Source organism: Balaenoptera musculus, chromosome 13, assembly GCF_009873245.2.
Source record: "Balaenoptera musculus isolate JJ_BM4_2016_0621 chromosome 13, mBalMus1.pri.v3, whole genome shotgun sequence".
Classification (NCBI taxonomy): domain Eukaryota; kingdom Metazoa; phylum Chordata; class Mammalia; order Artiodactyla; family Balaenopteridae; genus Balaenoptera; species Balaenoptera musculus.
The window spans coordinates 26,220,988-26,241,518 of record NC_045797.1 but is presented as its reverse complement, the minus strand read 5'-3'; the positions used below and the strand labels follow the sequence as shown (position 1 = coordinate 26,241,518).

Here is a 20,531-nt window from a genome sequence, read left to right as displayed (position 1 = left end):
CCTTAAGTATTGGCCTGATGTCTGTCAGTTTCTTCCAAGTGTGTGCTCTCGTGAACTGGAGTGGTCTAGAAGAATATAGAACACTGGCTCCAGGGAATAATTCCATTACACCCTTAGGAGACCCTGCTTTAGGGCCAAGGTGGCTCCCCAGCAGAGGCATTCTGGAGAACCATCCCCATCTCCACGAAGGAGCAGACATAAGGGTTCCAAGTGGGGTCTGCCTCAGTTTGGAGAACTTATGAGAGTCTCCTTCCAGTAGGGGAAGAAGGGGATGGCCCCACTTAAGCACAGAGTGATTCGAGACATGAGGAATTTAATTTCCAGTCCCTGGAGCTCTGTCCATTCATCTTAGAGTGCAAATCCAAGTTTCACTTGGAGACACATTTGAGCCTATGCAGGGTTTAGGGAAACCCAGACTCTCTTGATCTTTGACTTGGACCAGCAATGGAGTGAGGCAATCAGATAGCTAGGGAAAACAATTTAAGGAGGAATTCACTCTCAGTTTCAAACGGGATGCTAAAGCACACCCACGAGTGAGTGCCTCCTTAAATTTTGTGCCTTCTGCTCCACACCAACCTCTTGCCTAGTCCTACTCAGCTTTGACTAGTCCCTCCCCACCCTCCCATGGGCAGCACTTCCAGTGGCAGACCAGACTTCTCTGCTATGTCACTGTGGTCTCTACTCAGCACCCCAGTCTGGGGTCCTGGCTCTGTCCTCCTCATTCTGGTCCTCCTGCTTAGACTAAGTGTGCAGGTCTGGCATAAGTTATATCTTTGGGACCTCCAATGCTGCTCCACAGATTTGACTGGGAAGATAGCAGTGGTGACTGGGGCCAACAGTGGTGAGTGCTCCTCCTGCCCTGTCACTTCACTAAGGGCCTCAGCCTCCAACAGCCCCAACAGGGAGGGCAGGGAGGAGGACCAGCACCCACTGTCAGAACACTTGTCTCCCCCTGCACCCCACCTCCCACATTGCCCTTTAGTCACTCCCCAGACTAGCATACTCTGAAGCTGCCCTCCCACAGGCATCGGGAAGGTTGTGTCCCAGGAGCTGGCCCGCCGCGGGGCATGTGTGATCCTGGCCTGCCGTAGCCGGGTGCGTGGACAGCGAGCCCTGGCCGAGATACAAGCAGCGTCAAAGAGCAACCGCCTCCTGCTTGGTGAGGTGGACCTGAGCTCTATGGACTCCATCCGAAGCTTTGCTCAGTGGCTTCTGCAGGAGTATCCTGAGATACATCTACTGGTTAACAATGCTGCAGTCTGTGGTATGTGCCTTGATTGCTTCCCCTAAGCACATTTCAGGAACCTTCTTTCTAGCTCAGGGACCCCAAAACAGGCATCCTCCAAGCCTAACCTGTACATACCATGGAAACACTATAATTCAGACACTATCCTAAAAAGCCTACCTTAAGTTATAGCCTCAAACTTCATTGCCCCCATCTCAACACATCCATGCTCCTGTGGCATTTCTACTGAACCCAATATGTCCTCCCCAGACTTTGTCTCCCTCAGGGTCCTCACTCCATCACCCACCACCTATGTTTTCATCTCCTCCCAGGATTCCCCACTACACTTACCCCAGAGGGCCTTGATCTCACCTTTGCCACCAACTACATTGGGCCCTTTCTGCTCGCAAATCTGCTCCAAGGTAAGGAAGGATGGGTGCTTACCTTCTGTGCCACCCCCACTTTTCCATTCCCCTGGCATTTTTGTGCTTACTGTCTCCCGTGGTCATCTCCTTTCCCTTGGCACCCAGATGCTTGCTGAGCAATGACCCAGTATATTTTTGCTGTACACAGCAGGGAACCCACCTGGCAACAGTCAGGATTAGGAGGCTGGTAATGGAATCAGTCAGCCCCAAATACAACCAGCAAGAGGATGTAAGATCTACATCCCATCTCTCTTTCCCCCAGCTCTGAGTTCTAGCCAGACTAGTAGAGTCAGTCATCTCAACAAAAGCTTCTTGAGGGTGGTATTAGGCTACTAGAATTAAGGAGGTTTATATTCTTCCTAGGGAGGGGAGGGATTGGGTGACAGGCACATTCTCCCTAACATTTTCTCTGGATTGTCTAATAGCCTCTTTAAAAGAAAATTAATTTTTTGGTCAGGTAATACATGTCCAAAGTACAAAAGGGTATGCAGTTAAAAAAAAAAAGACAGACAGACAGAAAGAAAAAGTCTCCTCCTCTCTTGGAAAATCAGCTACCCATTCCCCTCCTGGGAGGCAACTACTATTGGCAGGTCTCATGTACCCTTTAGTGGGTGATTAAATTAGCCCCAACCGGAAAGTGAACAAAGAGCAAGGCCAAACCTTATGCATTTGTAAGTATAAATATTTTCCCCCCTTTCCAAAAATTATAACATGCTACAATACCCTGTCTGTACCTTGCTTAGTAATAGTTTCTTAAACTGCCTTCTCTCCCATCTTCCCTTCTCTAATCTATTCTCCCTTCTGCCACTTCTAAGAAATCACCTTTCATCATATCACTTTCTTGCTTCAAATCCTTTGAAGGAACTCTGTACTTTATATAATAAACTAAGCTGCTTCTCTCCACTTAAAAGACCATCTGCAGGCTGAGAGTCTCACCTTTGCCGTTCCCAAGCCCACACCCTTGTCTCCAGTCAGACAATCTGTATCTCTTGGGCCACACTCTGTTTTATAATTCTGGCTGTGCTTTTGCACATTTATTTCCCTCTATCTGGAATATCCTTTCCCATCTCTTTAGCCTGTCTAACTTAATTCAGCTGCCAACACTCAGCACAGATACCACTCGTGTTGTGGATCCTGCCCTGACACCTCTGCCTCCCCCAGCCGTCCCCATTTACAGGACTCCCTTAGTCCCTGTACACATCTCTGTTCCTGCACTGATGTTGCTGCATGAAGATCAGTCTCCAACTAGGTTGTGAGCCCCTTTGGTCTTCATGTCACTATGTCTGCAAGTTTGGAGTTCACTGTCCTCTTTAAGAATAATCTTCTCGGGGCTTCCCTGGTGGCGCAGTGGTTGAGAATCTGCCTGCCAATGCAGGGGACACGGGTTCGAGCCCTGGTCTGGGAAGATCCCACATGCCACGGAGCGACTAGGCCCGTGAGCCACAATTGCTAAGCCTGCGCGTCTGGAGCCTGTGCTCCATCCGCAACAAGAGAGGCCGCGATAGTGAGAGGCCCGCGCACCGCGATGAAGAGTGGCCCCCACTTGCCGCAAGTAGAGAAAGCCCTCGCACAGAAACGAAGACCCAACACAGCCATACATAAATAAATAAATAAATAAATAAATAAATAAATAAATAAATAAATAAAAAAATTAAAAAAAAAAAGAATAATCTTCTCTCCAACAAATTTTGGCTAAGTACCTCCTGCTCTAGTTTTCATTTGTGATTCTTCATTTAAATGGAGGGCTCAAAACAGTTTTAGCGGGCTTCCCTGGTGGCACAGTGGTTGAGACTCTGCCTGCCAATGCAGGGGACACGGGTTCGAGCCCTGGTCTGGGAAGATCCCACATGCCACGGAGCAACTAAGCCCGTGAGCCACAACTACTGAGCCTGCGCGTCTGGAGCCTGTGCTCCGCAACGGGAGAGGCCACGACAGTGAGAGGCCCGTGCACCGCGATGAAGAGTGGTCCCCGCTCGCCACAACTGGAGAAAGCCCTCGCACAGAAACGAAGACCCAACACAGCCAAAAATAAATAAATAAATAAATAAATTTATTTTAAAAAATAGTTTTAGCATTTTGAAACAATAAGTAAACTCATATGTGACAACTACAATTTTTTTCCAATAATTTTATTAATTTATTTATTTTGGCTGCGTTGGATCTTCATTGCTACGCACAGGCTTTCTCTAGTTGTGGTGAGAGGGGGCTACTCTTCGTTGCAATGCATGGTCTTCTCAGTGCGGTGGCTCCTCTTTGTTGCGGAGCATTGGTTCTAGGTGCGTGGGCTTCAGTAGTTGTGGCACACAGGCTCAGTAGTTGTGGCTCACGGGCTCTAGAGCGTAGGCTCAGTAGTTGTGGCGCATGGGCTTAGTTGCTCCGCAGCATGTGGGATCTTCCTGGACCAGGGCTCAAACCCATGTCACCTGCATTGGCAGGCGGATTCTTAACCACTGCGCCACCAGGGAAGTCCTACAACTTTTGATACTTTATATAATCCAGCCTTTTTTTTGTATAGTTAGGAACTCTTTTTTTTTTTTTTAAGATTTACTTGTACCTGTTCTATTGATAGTAATTTTACTTTCACTCTTTTGGAAGATAGTTAAAATTAAAAAAAAAAAAACAACACACCTTCCCAAGCATTTCTGCACACATTTCTTTTCCCCTAAACCTAGCACCCATATGTCCTTGGCACCTAGCGTGGTGTCTGCCATAATACAGGGGCCTAGTGAATATCTGTGGAATGAATAAGTAAAAGAATGAATGTATGAATGTGTGAAAGACAGTTTTCAGAGCATTTCCAGCCTCTCCTTCCCCTTCTTAGCCATCAGCAGGATAAAAATATAAACAAGGATTAATTAAATTAGCTCCAGCTAGCAAGTGAAAGAAAAGGCAAAACTCCACTTTTACTTTAGGCAAAAAAAAACCCCCACTAAAATAAAACAAGAGGAAGAGCATTAGGAAAGCAGATAATAAAAATGACGTCTCAGTTCACATTGCGCTGTGCCTCGCCTGGGCCCCTGCATGGGGACCCACTGACTCTCTCCTGAAAGCCTGGGATGGTCCCTGTCCTCCTGGAGTCTCATGGAGAAGCAGGTTGGGGAGTGGGCATGGGAATTTACTCTAGGACTTGGATTGAAGGTGTGTGGTCCTCTCTCTACCCAGGGGCCCTTCAGCGGGCAGGGTCAGCCCGGGTAGTGAATGTGTCTTCCTTCCGGCAAGCACATGGGTACATTGATGAGGAACATCTGATAGGGGCTGGTAGACCTTTGACCTTCAACCAGAACTATGACTGCAGCAAACTTCTTTTGGCCTCATTCACTGGGAAGCTTGCCCAGAGACTGCAAGGGACAGGTAACTGCCTCTGACACCCCCTACTCCTCCACTCCCAACACTACCTCCCAACACTTCCCATCTCATTCCAATATATTCTGGCCATATAATAATCCCAATATCCCCCAAGCCAGCTGTTAATATCCTCCATTTATCATCTGTGCACCCTATGTTGCCCTCAACCCCATCTTCATATCTCCTTTTCGTGCTTTTCCAACTCTCTCATCACCTACAACTTCCCTCTCCTCCAACACCATCCATCATGTTCCCCCTCAAGATCACCCAACACTTTCAAATACTTATGTCTCCTTACTGGCTCAGATATCACCATTCATGTAAGTTACTAAACACTGACTTCCCTGGCACCACCCCCAGGTCTCTTGTCACCTCTACCCGACAGATCTGAAAGGATCCTCCCCTCATTGCACATTGCAGAACCACACTTAACCCTTTCTTCCCACCATTCTCCTCTCACTTCACTTTGTACTACACGTGTCTCACCCTCTCAGGTGTGACTGTGAACTCTGTGGACCCAGGTGTTGTATACACGAAGATCATGAGGCATTTCTCTTGGCCATATCACTTCCTCTTCTGGCTCCTCAGCTTCTTCTTTAAGGTGGGTAGTGGGGGAGCTGGCTCGGCCTCCACCTTCTTTAATGTGGGTAGTGGAGGGTGGGGCAGGGCTCTGCTGCTGAGTGTCCTTTACTCCTCTTCTTCCCCCGTGTCTCTACAGGATAGCAAACAAGGTGCAATCCCAGTCCTCTACCTGTGCTTGGCAAAGGAGCTGGATGGCATTTCTGGAAAACATTTTAATTGTTCCTGTGTGATAACTCTTCCCCCTGAAGCTGCTCGGGATTGTCATGTGGCCCAAAGCCTCTGGAATACCTCAGTCCGACTAACAAACCTAGACAAGGTGGACTGATCTTCTGTGACCCCTGCCCTAACTAGCCACCCTCTCCTTGACTCCCAGCCCTTACTCTGATTATGCCTTCTGTTTGCTGGCTCCAAGGATCAATCTCTTTGTCCAGTATAGTGACCACTTCCTCTCCCTGTTGGTTCAGGGGCGTGAGAGCTCAGATCAGCCAGGGGACAGTTTCAGCTTCTACTTTACTGCTAGTATTTTGATAGACGTATTCATGTCTTGGTCACTAGGATCTCCAAACCTACCGAGTCCCATGTTGTGGTGATGGGGAGTAAGACTCCTTTTGGTGGGTATTAGATGTACCAGTAAGAGGGGAAACTTCTACCCGTACCTCTTGGTTCCTGGCCTTGGGGGAGACGGTACCACATAGTGTCCTCTGGATTAAGGCATATGCCACATCCTGTAGGACAGCATCCCAACTTCATAGGGCGTTGTTTCCCAGCTGGTACTGTAACTGAGCCTACAGGTAACCATTCCACCTTTCTATCAGCCAGCTGCTCCTGGGTGCTGAGTCATGCAATAAGGCCAGTGAATTCTGAGAGTGAGAGTGCATTGCTTCTTTTAAATCTACATAAATTTTGGAATCAGCTTTTCAAATTTCACATACACAAACCTTGTTGGGATTGCACTACATCTACTTGGGAGGATTGAAGTTTTTATGATAATGACTTCTAAACATGAGCAAAGTGTACTTTTGTCTATTTAAATCTTCTTAATATCTTTATAAAATTTTGAATAATTTTACCCATAAAGATCTTGCACAAATTTTATTATATTTAGTTCCAGATCCCTTACTTTTTATGCTATTGCAAATGGCATTTTAAAATTTGTACATTAATCATACATCAAGCAACTTTATTAAGTTATCTAATTCTGACAAGTTATCTGTAGGCTTTTGGTTTTTCCACATAGAAAATCACACCATCTGGGAATAATAACATTTATTTCTTCTCTTTCAACTATTATAAAGTTTATTTCTTTTCCTAGACCTTAATTGATTTTCTAGTATTAAACCAAACTTGCATTTAAACCAACTTTGTCAGAGTGTTAATTTTGTATACATGGCTAAATTTAGTACACTCATGTTTTTGCTTGGAACTGTTTATTCATAAATGAGATTGGCCTGTACTGTACTTTTCCTTACCTATATTGCCATTGTCTGGTTTTGCTGTCATGGATAGATTCATTTTATAAAATAAATTGGGAATTTGTGTTAGTCTAGGGACATTATACGAGAAACAGATGCCAATTAATTGAGGATTAAATGTACAAGAAACTTGCTAGGGCAAATGGCTGTGAGAGAAAGTGGGGAAGAAGCAGGGAGATACGCCAGACTGTGATACAAGTCTGACCCTGAATAAAGGAGAGAAGATTGGTTGGGAGCCTCTTAGAGTGCAGTGGCATGATTTTTCCTTTGTTTTGGCTGCGCTGTGCACAGGATCTTACTTCTCCAACCAGGAATCAAACCTGCAGCCCCTACAGTGGAAGCATGGAGTCTTAACCGCTGGACACAGGGAAGTCCCGATTTTTCCATTTTTAAACTCCCTCTCTAATATACAATCTACTTCTGTTCTTTAGTGGTTAGTCTAAAAATTTTAACCTGCATTTTTTTTTTTTTTTTTGGCTTTGCTGGGTTTTTGTTGCAGCACACGGGCTTCTCTAGTTGTAGAGCACAGACTCTGTGGTTGCAGCGTGCGGGCTTAGTTGCCCTGTGGCATGTGGGATCTTAGTTCCCTAACCAGGGATCGAACCTGTGTCTCCTGCATTGGAAAGCGGATTCTTAACCACTGGACTACCAGGGAGTCCCTTAACTTGCATATTTATTTTATTTTATTTTATTTTATTGGCCGTGCCACATGTGAGAGCCTGGGGTCTTAACCACTGGACCACCAGGGAAGTCCCTGCATATTTATTTAACAGCTTTAATCATTATCTTTATTCTTCTTTCAAACAATACATAGAGCTTAGAGTTCTTTAACATTAATCATTCTCTTTGAATTCATATGCTTTTGTAACCCAATATTTTAATTATATTGTTATTTCATTAACTTCACAAATCAGATATTTTGTTATTTTAAATAGTTGATATTTGTATGGATTTACCCATATGTTTAGTATTTTCTTTGCTCACTCTTCTTTCTTGTGTCTCAGATCTTCCGTCTGGGATTATTTTCCTTCTACCCTGAAGTACATTCTTTAGACGTTCCTTTCATGAGGATTTGTGGTAGACAGAATTCTAAGATGGCTCCCAAGATCCCTACCCACTTGTGTACACATTCTCTATAATCTCCTCCCCCTGGGTGTGAGCAGATCTCATGAACATGATAGAATTTTACTTCTGTGATTTTGTTATATATTGGGTTAATGGGATTTGCTGATGTAATTCAAGTCTATAACCATTTGGCTTTGTGTGCGTGTGAATGAACAATATTTATTCGTCTACCATACTTTTCTTCACATCTTTAAATTACATCTTTCTACATTTGAGTTCCTCAAAGCTTTCCACGGTCTGTGTCATTCATTAATTTATTCATTAAATTATCTTAAATTTAATGAATTTAATTTATTAAATGAATAAATTAATGGAGTGTCGACTGATCCAGGCATTGTTCTACAGTAATGAGTAAAACAGATAAACATCCATGAATTCAAGAAGTGTATATTCTAGTGGAGTAAGAGAGATAATAAGCAAAGATATATGGTAAAATTACATAGCACTCATATGAGTGCTATGGACACAAGTGAAGCAAGAAAGGAAAGAAGGAGTGCCATGATGAGGGGCCCAGTTCGAAATTTTAAATAGGTTGGCGAGTTAAAGACTCAAGTAACCAATTGGCTTTGAGATAATCAAAGGGGAGGTTATTTTGGGTGGATCTGGCCTAATCAGGCGAGCCCTTTAAAAGGGTTCAGGCCTTCTTAGAGATTCTCCTGTTTATCATGAAGAAGCAAACTGCCACATTGTAGAGAAGGCCACATGGACTCTAGTAGTTGAGGCTTCGGTTCTGCGGTTACAAGGAGCTGAATTTTGCCAATAACCAGTGAGCTTAGAAGAGGACCTGGAGCCCAGATGAGATTGCAGCCCTGGATGACACCTTGATTTCGGCCTGGTGAGATCCTGAGCTGAGGACCCAGCTAACCTGTACCCAGACTCCTTACCCATAGAAACTGTGAGATAATACATGTTTTCTTTTAAGCCAATGAGTTTGTAATAATTTGTTATGCAGCAGTAGACTACTAATACAGGATTTAGTGATAGCAAACTTCTTCAGTGTTGTTTGAAATGTCTTTATTGTACCTTCATTGATTTTAAACTTCAATAGAAGTATAGTTGATTTAAAATGTTTCAAGTGTAAAGCAAAGTGATTCAGTTACATATATATATATATAATTTTTAAAATTCTTTACCATTATAGATTATTATAAGATGTTGAATATAGTTCCCTGTGCTATACAGTAGGTCCTTATTGTTTATCTATTTAATTTAAAAAAAATTTATTTTATATTGGAGTAAAGTTGATTTACAATGTTGTGTTAGTTTCAGGTGTACAACAAAGTGATTCAGCTATACATATACATATATCCATTCTTTTTCAGATTCTTTTCCCATAACGTTTATTACAGAATATTGAGTAGAGTTCCCTGTGCCATACAGTAGGTCTTGGTTGATTATCTATTTTATATACAGTAGTGTGTATACATTAATCCCAAACTCCTAATTTATCCCTCCCCCCAACCTTTCCCCTTTGGTAACCATAAATTTGTTTTTGAAGTCTGTGAGTCTGTTTCTGTTCTGTAAATAAGTTCATTTGTATCATTTTCTTTTTAAGATTCCACATATAAGTGATATCATATGATATTTGTCTTCCTCTGTCTGACTTACTTCACTTAGTATGATAATCTCTAGGTCCATCCATGTTGTTGTGAATGGCATTATTTCATCCTTTTTATGGCTGAGTAATATTCTGTGGTATATATATACCACATTTTCTTTATCCATTAATCTGTCAATAGACACTTAGGTTGCTTCCATGTCTTGGCTATTGTAAATAGTGCTGCATTGAACATTGGGGTGCATGTATCTTTTCAAATTAGAGTTTTTGTCTTTTCCAGATATATGTCCAGGAGTGGGACTGCTGGATCATATGGTAACTCTGTTTTCAGTTCTTTAAGAAACCTCCATACTGTTCTCCATAGTGGCTATACCAGTTTACATTCCCACCAACAGTGTAGGGGGGTTCCCTTTTCTCCACACCTTCCCCAGCATTTATTTTTTAATTTTAAATTTTTTTGGCACACTGTGTGGCTTGTGGGATCTTAGTTCCCCAGCCAGGGATTGAACCCATGCCCCCTGCAGTGGAAGTGTGGAGTCCTAACCACTGGACTGCCAGGGACTTCCCCCCAGCATTTATTATTTGTAGACTTTTTGATGATGGCCATTCTGACTGGTGTGAGGTGATACCTCATTGTAGTCTTGATTTGCATTTCTCTAATAATTAGTGATATTGTGTATCTTTTCATATGCCTGTTTGCTATGTCTTCTTTGGAGAAATGTCTACTTAGGTCTTCTGCCCATTTTTTGATTGGGTTGTTTGGTTTTTTTAAAATAAATTTATTTATTGATTTATGGCTGCATTGGGTCTTTGTTGTTGCGTGCGGGCTTTCTCTAGTTGTGGCAAGAGGGGGCTACTCTTTGTTGTGGTGCGTGGGCTTTTCATTGCGGTGGCTTCTCTTCTTGTGGAACACTAGGCGCACGGGCTCAGTAGTTGTGGCACACAGGCTCAGTAGTTGTGGCTCACAGGCTCTAGGGCACTGGCTCAGTAGTTGTGGCACACGGGCTTAGTTGCTCTGCAGCATGTGAGATCTTCCTGCACCAGGGATTGAACCCGTGTCCCCTGCATTGGCAGGTGGATTTTTAATCACTGCACCACCAGGGAAGTCCCTTGTTTGTTTTTTTTGATATTGAGCTATGTAAGCTGTTTGTATATTTTGGGAATTAATCCATTGTTTGCAAATATTTTCTCCCATTCTGTAGGTTGTTTTTAGTTTTGTTTACGGTTTCCTTTGCTGTGCAAAAGCTTTTAAGTTTAATTAGGTCCCATTTGTTTACTTTTGCTTTTGTTTCCATTACCAGTTACTAGGAGACATATCCAAAGAAAGATTGCTTCAATTTATGTGAAAGAGTGTTCTGCCTGTGTTTCCCTCTAGGAGTTTTATAGTATCCAGTCTTACACCTAGGGTTTTGTTTTGTTTTGTTTTTGTTTTGCCACACCACTTGCAGGATCTCAGTTCCCCAACCATGGATCATCGAACCCAGGTCCACGGCAATGAAAGACCGGAATCCTAACCACTAGGCCACCAGGGAACTCTCTACATTTACGTCTTTAATCCATTTTGAGTTTATTTTGTATATGGTGTTAGAGAATATTCTAATTTCATTCTTTTACATGTAGCTGTCTAGGTTTCCAGCACCACGTACTGAAGAGACTGTCTTTTCTCCTTTGTATATTCTTGCCTCCTTTGTCATAGATTAATTGACCGTAAGTGTGTGGGTTTATTTCTGGGCTTTCTATCCTTTTCCATTGATCTATATTTCTGTTTTTGTGCCAGTGCCATACTGTTTTGATTACTGTAGCTTTGCAGTATAGTCTGAAGTCAGGGAGTGTGATTCCTCCAGCTCCATTCTTCTTTCTCAAGATTGTTTTGGCTATTCGGGGTCTTTTGTGTTTCCATACAAATTAAAAAAATTTTTGTTCCAGTTCTCTGAAAAATGCCATTAGTAATTTGGTAGGGATTGCACTGAATCTGTAGATTGACTTGGGTAGTATGGTCATTTTAACAATATTGATTCTTGCAATCCAAGAACATGGTATTTCTCTCCATCTGTTTGCGACATCTTTGATTTCTTTCATCAGCGTCTTATACTTTTTGGAGTACAGGTCTTTTACCTCCTTAGGTACGTTTATTCCTAGGTATTTTATTCTTTTTGAAGCAATGGTAAATGGGATTATTTCCTTAATTTCTCTTTTTGATATTTTGTTGTCAGTGTATAGAAATGCAACAGATTTCTATATGTTGTATGCTGCAACTTTACTGAATTCATTGATGAGCTCTAGTAGTTTTCTGGTGACATCTTGAGGAGTTTCTATGTATAGAATCATGTCATCTGCAAACAGTGACAGTTTAACTTCTTTTCCAATTTGGATTCCTTTTATTTCTTTTTCTTCTCTGATTGCTGTGGCTAGGACATCCAAAACTATGTTTAATAAAAGTGGTAAGAGTGGGCATCCTTGTCTTGTTCCTGATCTTAGAGGGAATGCTTTCAGCTTTTCATCATTAAGTACGATGTTAGCTGTGAGTTTGTCATATATGACCTTTATTATGTTCAGGTATGTTCCCTCTGTGTCTATTTTCTGGAGAGATTTTAATCATAAATGGATGTTGAATTTTGTCAGAAGCTTTTTCTGCATCTATTGAGATGATTATATGGTTTTTATTCTTCAGTTTGTTCATGTGGTGTATCACATTGATTGATTTGTGGGTACTGAAAAATCTTTTCATCCCTGGGATAAATCCCACTTGATCATGGTGTATAATCCTTTTAATGTATTGTTGGATTCGGTTTGCTATTATTTTGCTGATGGCTTTTGCATCTATGTTCATCAGTGATACTGGTCTGTAATTTTCTTTTTTTGTGTGTGATATCGTTGTCTGGTTTTGGTATCAGGGTGATGGTGGCCTCATAGAATGAATTTGGAAGGGTTCCTTCCTCTGCAATTTTTTTTGGACTAGTTTCAGAAGGAGAGGTGTTAACTCTTCTCTAAATGTTTAGTAGAATTCACCTGTGAAGCCATCTGGTCCTGGACTTTTGTTTTTGGGAGTTTTTAAATTACTGATTCAGTTTCAGTAGTGGTAATTGTTCCGTTCATATTTTCTCTTTCTTCCTGGTTCAGTCTTGGGAGAGTGTACTTTTCTAAGAATTTGTCTGTTTCTTCTAGGTTGTCCATTTTATTGGTGTATAGTTGCTTGTAGTAGTGTCTTATGATCCTTTGTATTTCTGTGGTGTTGGTTGTAACTTCTCCTTTTTCATTTCTGATTTTATTGATTTGGGCCCTCTCCCTTTTTTTCCTGATGAGTCTGGCTAAAGGTTTGTCATTTTTGTTTATCTTTTCAAAGAACCAGGTTTTAGATTCATTGATCTTTTCTATTTTTTTAAGTCTCTATTTCATTTACTTCTGCTCTGATCTTTATGATTTCTTTCCTTCTACTAACTTTGGGTTTTGTTTGTTCTTCTCTTATCTAGTTGCTTTAGTTGTAAGGTAAGGTCGTTTATTTGAGATTTTTCTTGTTTCCTGAGGTAAGCCTGTAACACTATAAACTTCCCTCTTAGAACTGCTTTTGCTGTATCCCATAGGTTTTGGATAGTTGTATTTTCGTTTTCATTTGTCTCTAGGTATTTTTTTATTTCTTCTTTGATTTCTTCAGTGATCCATTGGTTGTTTAGTAGCATATTATTTAGCCTCCATGTGTTTGTTGCAGTTTTTTATTGTATCACCTTCATATTTGAAGAGTTATTTTCTCTTATCCTGTTGAAGATAATATTTTTTGTCTCTGGCTCTCATTGTTGCTTTTGAGAAATCAGATATTAATCTAACAGTTACTTTGTAGGGAATCTGCCTTTTCCCTCTTGCTCCTTTTAAGATTTTATCTTTGTTATTGTTTTTCTACAATTTCACAAGTATAATTCCAGATGTGCATTTCTTTTCGCTTATTCTGTTGGGAATCCCTTGGATTTTCTGAATATGAGGATATGAATATATACTGTAGTTCTCTTTTTTCTTAATTAATTAAATAATTTTTGGCTGCGTTGGGACTTCATTGCTGAGCGCAGGCTTTCTCTAGTTGTGGCGAGCAGGGGCTACTCTTTGTTGTGGTGTGCAGGCTTCTCATTGCAGTGGCTTCCCTTGTTGCAGAGCACGGGCTCTAGGTGCACCGGCTTCAGTAGTTGTGGCACACAGGCTCAGTAGTTTTGGCTTGCAGGTTCTACAGCACAGGCTCAGTAGTTGTGGCGCATGTGTTTAGTTGCTCTGCGGCATGTGGGATCTTCCCAGACCAGGGATTGAACTCGTGTGCCCTGCATTGGCAGGATTCTTGACTACTGTGCCACCAGGGAAGTCCCCTTCCCTATATTTTAAATCCCCCTTTATGTTTTTAAAAACAAATTAAACATATTCATTTTATATATGGTAACTGAAAATTCCAAAATCAGTAATCTTTGCAGGTTTGAATAGTTTATGGCAGCTTGTCTCTTTGTGTGTTTAATGGCTTTGTACCCTTATGGTTCTTGGAACTCTAGCTGTAGGAATTATTTGATGCCTGGGATTAAAGTATATTCCCCAGAGAGGGTTTACATTTAGTTTGGCCAAGTTTCTAGGAGAACTATGCCAATTTGGACCACTTTAAGTTTTTGTCTTGGAATTTTTTTTTGGCCACTCACATGCTATACATTCTGCCCCCAAACTTGTGTGAGCACAAACTTATTGTTCCGAATTATGTGAGAATTTTTCTCCCACTACACCTTGAACCAAGGATGAGATAGGCTTTTGTTCTTCCTGTTTCCCTCTGTGGGGCACCTGTTTTTGTTCTCTTAAGTTTGCTCTCTGGGGGTGTTACTCTTTGACTACCCTGGTTTTATGTGTGTAGGGGATAGTTTCCCATTTCAACTTTCTCTGCTCAACCCCCGATTTTGTCTACTGTCCCTGTTCATGGCCCTTTAAACCCTGGTTCCAGATCAGGAAATGGCTTAGCAAATGCTAGCTCTAATTATCATCTGTGCCTTGGGATTCATAACTTCACGTCATCTCTAGCTTCTGAGGAATTCCCTTACTTTCTGACCAGTTCATTCAGGCAATACAAATAGGGGTGTGTGTGTGTGTGTGTGTGTGTGTGTGTGTGTGTGTGTGTGTGTAATGATCCAGCATTTATAGTTGCACTATATCAGGTGGAATTTCTGTGATATTTAGTCCTCTGTAGTGTCAGAAATGTGAGTGTCCAGTTTTTTTCTTCCTTTCTCCTTCCTTCTTTATTTCCTTCTTTTGCATTTGAATAATCAATTGTCCCAGCACCATTTGTTGAATAGTGTCTTTCTCCCACTGATTAATAATATAAATTTTCTCATATCAGAATTTCATGTGCATGTGTGTTTGTTTTAGGTCTGGATTTGTTTCTGTTCTTAGCCAGTTTTTTTTTTTTTTTTTGGTCGCACTCACTGCTTGCGGGATCTTAGTTCCCCGACCAGGGATTGAACCCGGGCCCTTAGCAGTGAAAGTGCAGAGTCCTAACAGCTGGGCTGCCAGGGAATTGGATTTGTTTCTGTTCTAATGGTCTGTTTCACTATCAATACCACATTGCTTTAATTACACAACTTTAAGCACAGCCACCCCCTCAACTGTCTTCTTTTTCTTTAGAAGTTTCTTGGCTATTTTTGGCCCTTTGCGCTTCTCTACAGATTTATTTGTTTTCAAGCTCCTAGAATATCCTGATAGGATATTGATTGGAATTATTTCAAATATATATATTAATATGGGATAACTAACTTCTTTATGACATTAAATCTTCCTGTTCACGAATGTGCTATACTGCATTTATTTAGGATATCTTTATTGTCTGCAAATATGATTTTATAATTTTGGGTTGTGAACATATTTTGTTAGGTTTATTACTAGATGCATCAGTTTTATTTAAAATATTGTATTATTTAACTTTTCATTGTTGGTTATAGAATGAAACAGATTTTTTATATTGATTTTTTTATATCTAGCCACCTTGCTGAATATTTTTAATCAATTCTAATAATTTTCAGATTCTTTTGGCATTTTCTGTGTATCTCATCATATCATCTGTAAAAAATGACAGTTTAACTTCCTCCTTTCTAATCTTTATGCCTTTTGTATCTTTTTCTTACCTTATTGTATTAGCTATGTCCTAAAATACAATGTTGGTTAGAATCAGAGATATTGGGCATCTTTGTATTCCTGATTTTAGACAGCTTAATGAGATCTTATATTATTTCAAGGGTCTGATCTGTTTTAACAAAAATGCCCCTACTTATAGATATGTTTTCTCTCATGGTTTCTAAAATAGAACTTGCGTAGCCCTAAGTCCCCACTGTAAGAGTGATTTTTTATGGTTGTTCTGGCTTATCCCACATTGTAGAGCCTTCTCTACATACAAATAGAAATGTGCTATATGTGCAAAATGTACACTGGATTTCAAATGACTTAGTACAAAAAATGTAAAATATCCCATTAATATTTTCATATTTATTACACATTGAAATGATATTTTTGGCATCTTGTTAAAATTAATTTCACTTGTTTCCTCTTACTTTAAAAAATTATGGCTGCTAGAAAATTTAAGATTATATGTGTGGCTGGCTTATATAAAATTTACTTTTAATAATTTTCTCCAACAAAACCTCTTAAAAATTAGCATATTTCACAATTAAAGACAATTTTAAAGTTTACATTCTATTTCTATCAGACAGCGCCAGTACAGCTAATGTAGATGATTCTCTCCCCTGCATTTGTCTTCCCCCATACCTGGCTTTGTCACCTTTGATTTGCTCTCTGCCTTTATCCAATCCCCCCTCTATCTCTCAGCCTGAAAACCACCTCCTCCCTCCAAGAAACAGCATTTCTGTCTTCAGGGGGAGTTTTTCCCCTCTTGGTTCCTTCCCATGTTCTGGAGTACCTAGGAGTCTACCCAAATGAGCACAGATGTTCTTCTCTGTTCAGTATCACAGGTTGGAAGGATGGGCTCTAGTCATGCAAATTGGAGTTTTAGGATCTTTGGGGTCTTGTTCATGTTCCTCATCAGAAAGGGCTTCAGGCTGGCACCTATGAAAAAACACGTAAGACAGAGACAGTATTTTTAATTTTCTTTGAAGATCACTCAGCCTAATTCAATATAGAAGAAACAATACGTCTCCTGTTTGTACATCCTGTCTTCAGTGGGACCTCTTTTCACGGTGCTGAGAAGGATTTGGGTCTTTCCTGTATCACTACCCCCATTCTACCCAAGGCCTGGCATCTTCACATGAAAACCCAGCATATCTGTTAAAGGTTGGTAAAGCACTCAGAGAGATGGGTCCAGTTCAAATTAAAAATATATATTTAAAAACAAATTCAAGGCAGATCAATATGTATTAATATGGACAACCTCCAAGATGTATTGTCCGTGGAGATAAAAACAAGGTTCAGCACAGGGAATATTCAATATCTTGTATTAACCTACAACAGAATAGAATCCGAAATAGAATATGTATATATGTATATATACATATATACGTATATCTGAATCACTTTGCTGTACACCAGAAACTAATACAACATTGTAAATCAACTATACTTCAATTTAAAAAAAACAAGTTTCAGAATAGTGTGTATACGAAGATGCTGTTTGCATCTAAAATGCTTACGTTTTCAGAGACTGACTCTGGAACCGCAAACAAAAAAACTGGCATCAAGTTGCTTTGGTTAGGGATCTTGGGGATGGGATGAATGGGATACGTACTTATGTTTTTAAAAATGTGCTTATTTACAATAACCAAAAGCTAGAAACAACCCAAATGTCCATTACGGGTGAATGGATAAACAAAATGTGGTATATACATACAATGGAATGTTATTCAGCTTTAAAAAGGAAAGAAATGATGATACATAATACAACATGAACGAATTTTGAAGACATAAGTCAGACACAAAAGAACAAATATTGTATGATTCTATTTATATGAGGTACTTAGAATAGTCAAATTCATAGAGACAGAAAGTAGAATGCTTGTTACCAGGGATTAAGGTGAGGGGAGAAAAGGGAGTTAGTGTTTAAAGGATACAGTTTCCATATGGGAAGATGAGAAAATTCTGGAGATGGATACTGGTGATGGTTGCACAATAATGTAAATATACTTAGTGCCACTGAACACTACACTTAAAAATGGTTAAAATGGTAAATTTTATGTTATATTATGTATGTTTTACCACAGTAAAAAATGTGTGTACACAGTGCCTTTAAAAGCCTTTAAATTGGTTTTCCCTGGTGGCGCAGTGGTTAAGAATCCGCCTGCCAATGCAGGGGACACAGGTTCGAGCCCTGGTCTGGGAAGATCCCACATGCCGCGGAGCAACTAAGCCCGTGCGCCACAACTACTGAGCCTGTGCTCTAGAGCCCACGAGCCACAACTACTGAGCCCGCGCGCTGCAGCTACTGAAACCCACACGCCTAGAGCCTGTGCTCCGCAACAAGAGAAGCCACCGCAATGAGAAGCCCGCGCACCGCAACGAAGAGTAGCCCCCACTCACCGCAACTAGAGAAAGCCCGCGCACAGCAACGAAGACCCAACACAGCCAAAAAAAAAAAAAAAAAAAAAAAAAAGTGAACTGGGACATACCTTCGATGTTGGTACATCTCAAATTCCATTTTCCCCTCACCTTTCCCCAAATAACCAGTTAAGGAATTTAGCGTTTTTCTATGTATGGGAAGATGCAAGAGTCTGGGCTCACTGAAATCATTTCTTTGATATGCACCACAGCAATATACAGGAGCCCGTATCCTGTATTTTCACATCCTGAGTGTCCTCAGGGCTCACCATAGGGAGTGGCTGCAGTCTGATGGCTGCTAGATGGCAGGTATTCTTCTCCTTCCTGAGTTTCCTCAGGGTTCACTAGCTCAAGTTGGAGGGCTGCAATCGCCAATGACTGATCCTCTCCTCTTGGTCAGGAATCTGACCAATATTTGGGACACATTTCACGATCAAATTTTGTCCCACGATGCTGGGAGGCTCATCCCAGGTCAGGCAAAGATTCTTGATATGCCACTCTAGGTGCTAATTTTTGGATTAGGCCCTATTGATAATTAAAGATTCTCTGGATCCTCTAATTATGATCCAGGAGACATTTTCCCTTGTTGCTTCTTCCCATACCTAGAATCATATTATCACAATTATTTTATGTTATAAAAGTGATCTATTTTCTTAAGATGTTTAGCCATAGAAGTTTTGTTTGGAGGCCTGGTTACACACTGGGTACTGCAAGAGACAACAATCTTATAAAATAGGATATAAGTAATGCAGCTAGTAGCACTGACAAAGACATAGTGCTGCAGGGAGACACAAAGCACAAACAACTTGGAAATAAAGAACAAATTCAAACAATGATTAACATAATATCAAGTCCACAGGAGAGCCAGCTGTAGACAAAAAATTCTGGCAGGATCAGGTAGAGAGAAAAAGATAAATGTTTCATCTTTGTTTACAAAGGCAAACTTTATCAACTTGTTGTAGGTCATCGCATAAGAGAAAAGGTTTTTCTGAAAAACAAAGATTAAAGTCAGTATATTTCCCAAAGTCATAAAGTTATAAATCATATTTACCATTTTATTCAGTCTCATGTAATTAATTCCCATTGATCTGGATGAAATAATCAGGTTTCCCATTAGTTTTGTCATATGTTACCCAGTCCAGTGATATTATCTAAAGGCTATCAGAAACTTATATTTCTTAAAAAGTTCCTTTTTATCAGTCTTCTTGAAAATCTTCATTTTGTAAAAGCATCAGGACAAAACTTAAAATAGCATGGTTAAAGATTTGAGTACAGTGTAATTAGCAGGAAACTTGGATATAACATTTTATAATAACTAGTATTATGCTTGATAACATCAGGACGTAGCAGATGTTAGGGATTCCATATAGAATTTGGAATATCTATAAAAATGACATTTATCCATACACCATAACCTAAGGTTCATCTCCAATCACTTGACAAGGTTTTTGAAGTAATTTAACATACCAAATAAAATTAGTTTGACATCTCTCTCTGAGATGTCTCAGAGATGTTCTTTTGAAGTATCTCAGAGTCAGCTGGAGGCTAAAAAGCTTTATTCAGATTTTGATATTTAGGAAGTTTGTTAAAAATATCAAAAAGGTTTTAAAACACAACAGGATCATAGGTCACTGAGAAACAGTACTTATTCATTTAACCAAAGTCACAAAACGATTAAAAGAAAACAAGTACGGATCACCTAAGGGCACAGAAACTTATATAATCTGTTATCAAAAGGAGCACTTCTAACAGAGAGATCAAATTCCAGTCTTGTATTAGCTTACTTAACAAAATCCACTTACTTAGGTAACTTCAATCGAAATTTAGTCAATCCTGGCCATGTATAAACCTTTCTCAGTAAAATGTAATTCCATTCCTCATACCTTCTTAACTGAAAACACACATTCTACCATGCTGAAATGTTTTATTATTTTCAGTAGCTTTAATTATATATTTAAATTAGAATCCCCGACTCTTAAAAACCTTAATTTTCAGTGACAACCAAGAGGCAAGTAATAGTTACCAAAATCTGGAGAAACTATTTTAGATGATTTTTAAGACATAATTATTCTTATAGCTTACCCAAAAGATCTTATTTCATTTATATTTACTTTAATTTCATCATATCAAGTTATTTCTCTTGCTGACAAATTTGCAACAGATGTAACAAGATTTCATTTAACTTTTATTAAACCTAGGTGCAGTGAAAGTACTATACATAATGCTGATGGCTCTAAAGACATGTCTGTATT

General features: G+C 40.1%; 1 protein-coding gene across 1 annotated transcript; it reads left to right on the top strand.

The window, feature by feature from the left end:
- The first annotated feature begins 625 nt into the window (after positions 1-625).
- On the top strand, positions 626-6,932 carry LOC118906064 (retinol dehydrogenase 12-like). Its single transcript, XM_036873309.1, has 6 exons — positions 626-841; positions 1,025-1,264; positions 1,558-1,647; positions 4,813-5,001; positions 5,490-5,596; positions 5,714-6,932. Exons 1-6 carry the CDS (start codon positions 664-666, stop codon positions 5,900-5,902), a joined length of 993 nt encoding a protein of 330 aa, XP_036729204.1. The 5' UTR covers positions 626-663; the 3' UTR covers positions 5,903-6,932.
- Positions 6,933-20,531: the final 13,599 nt, after the last annotated feature.

What these genes read in the sequence shown, in the direction of transcription:
- LOC118906064 (XM_036873309.1), top strand. Translation starts at nt 664, where the DNA reads ATGTCACTGTGGTCTCTACTCAGCACCCCAGTCTGGGGTCCTGGCTCT. An exon ending in GGTGACTGGGGCCAACAGTG is followed by an intron (nt 842 to 1,024) that starts GTGAGTGCTCCT and finishes GCCCTCCCACAG; the next exon opens with GCATCGGGAAGGTTGTGTCC. An exon ending in CCAGAGACTGCAAGGGACAG is followed by an intron (nt 5,002 to 5,489) that starts GTAACTGCCTCT and finishes TCACCCTCTCAG; the next exon opens with GTGTGACTGTGAACTCTGTG.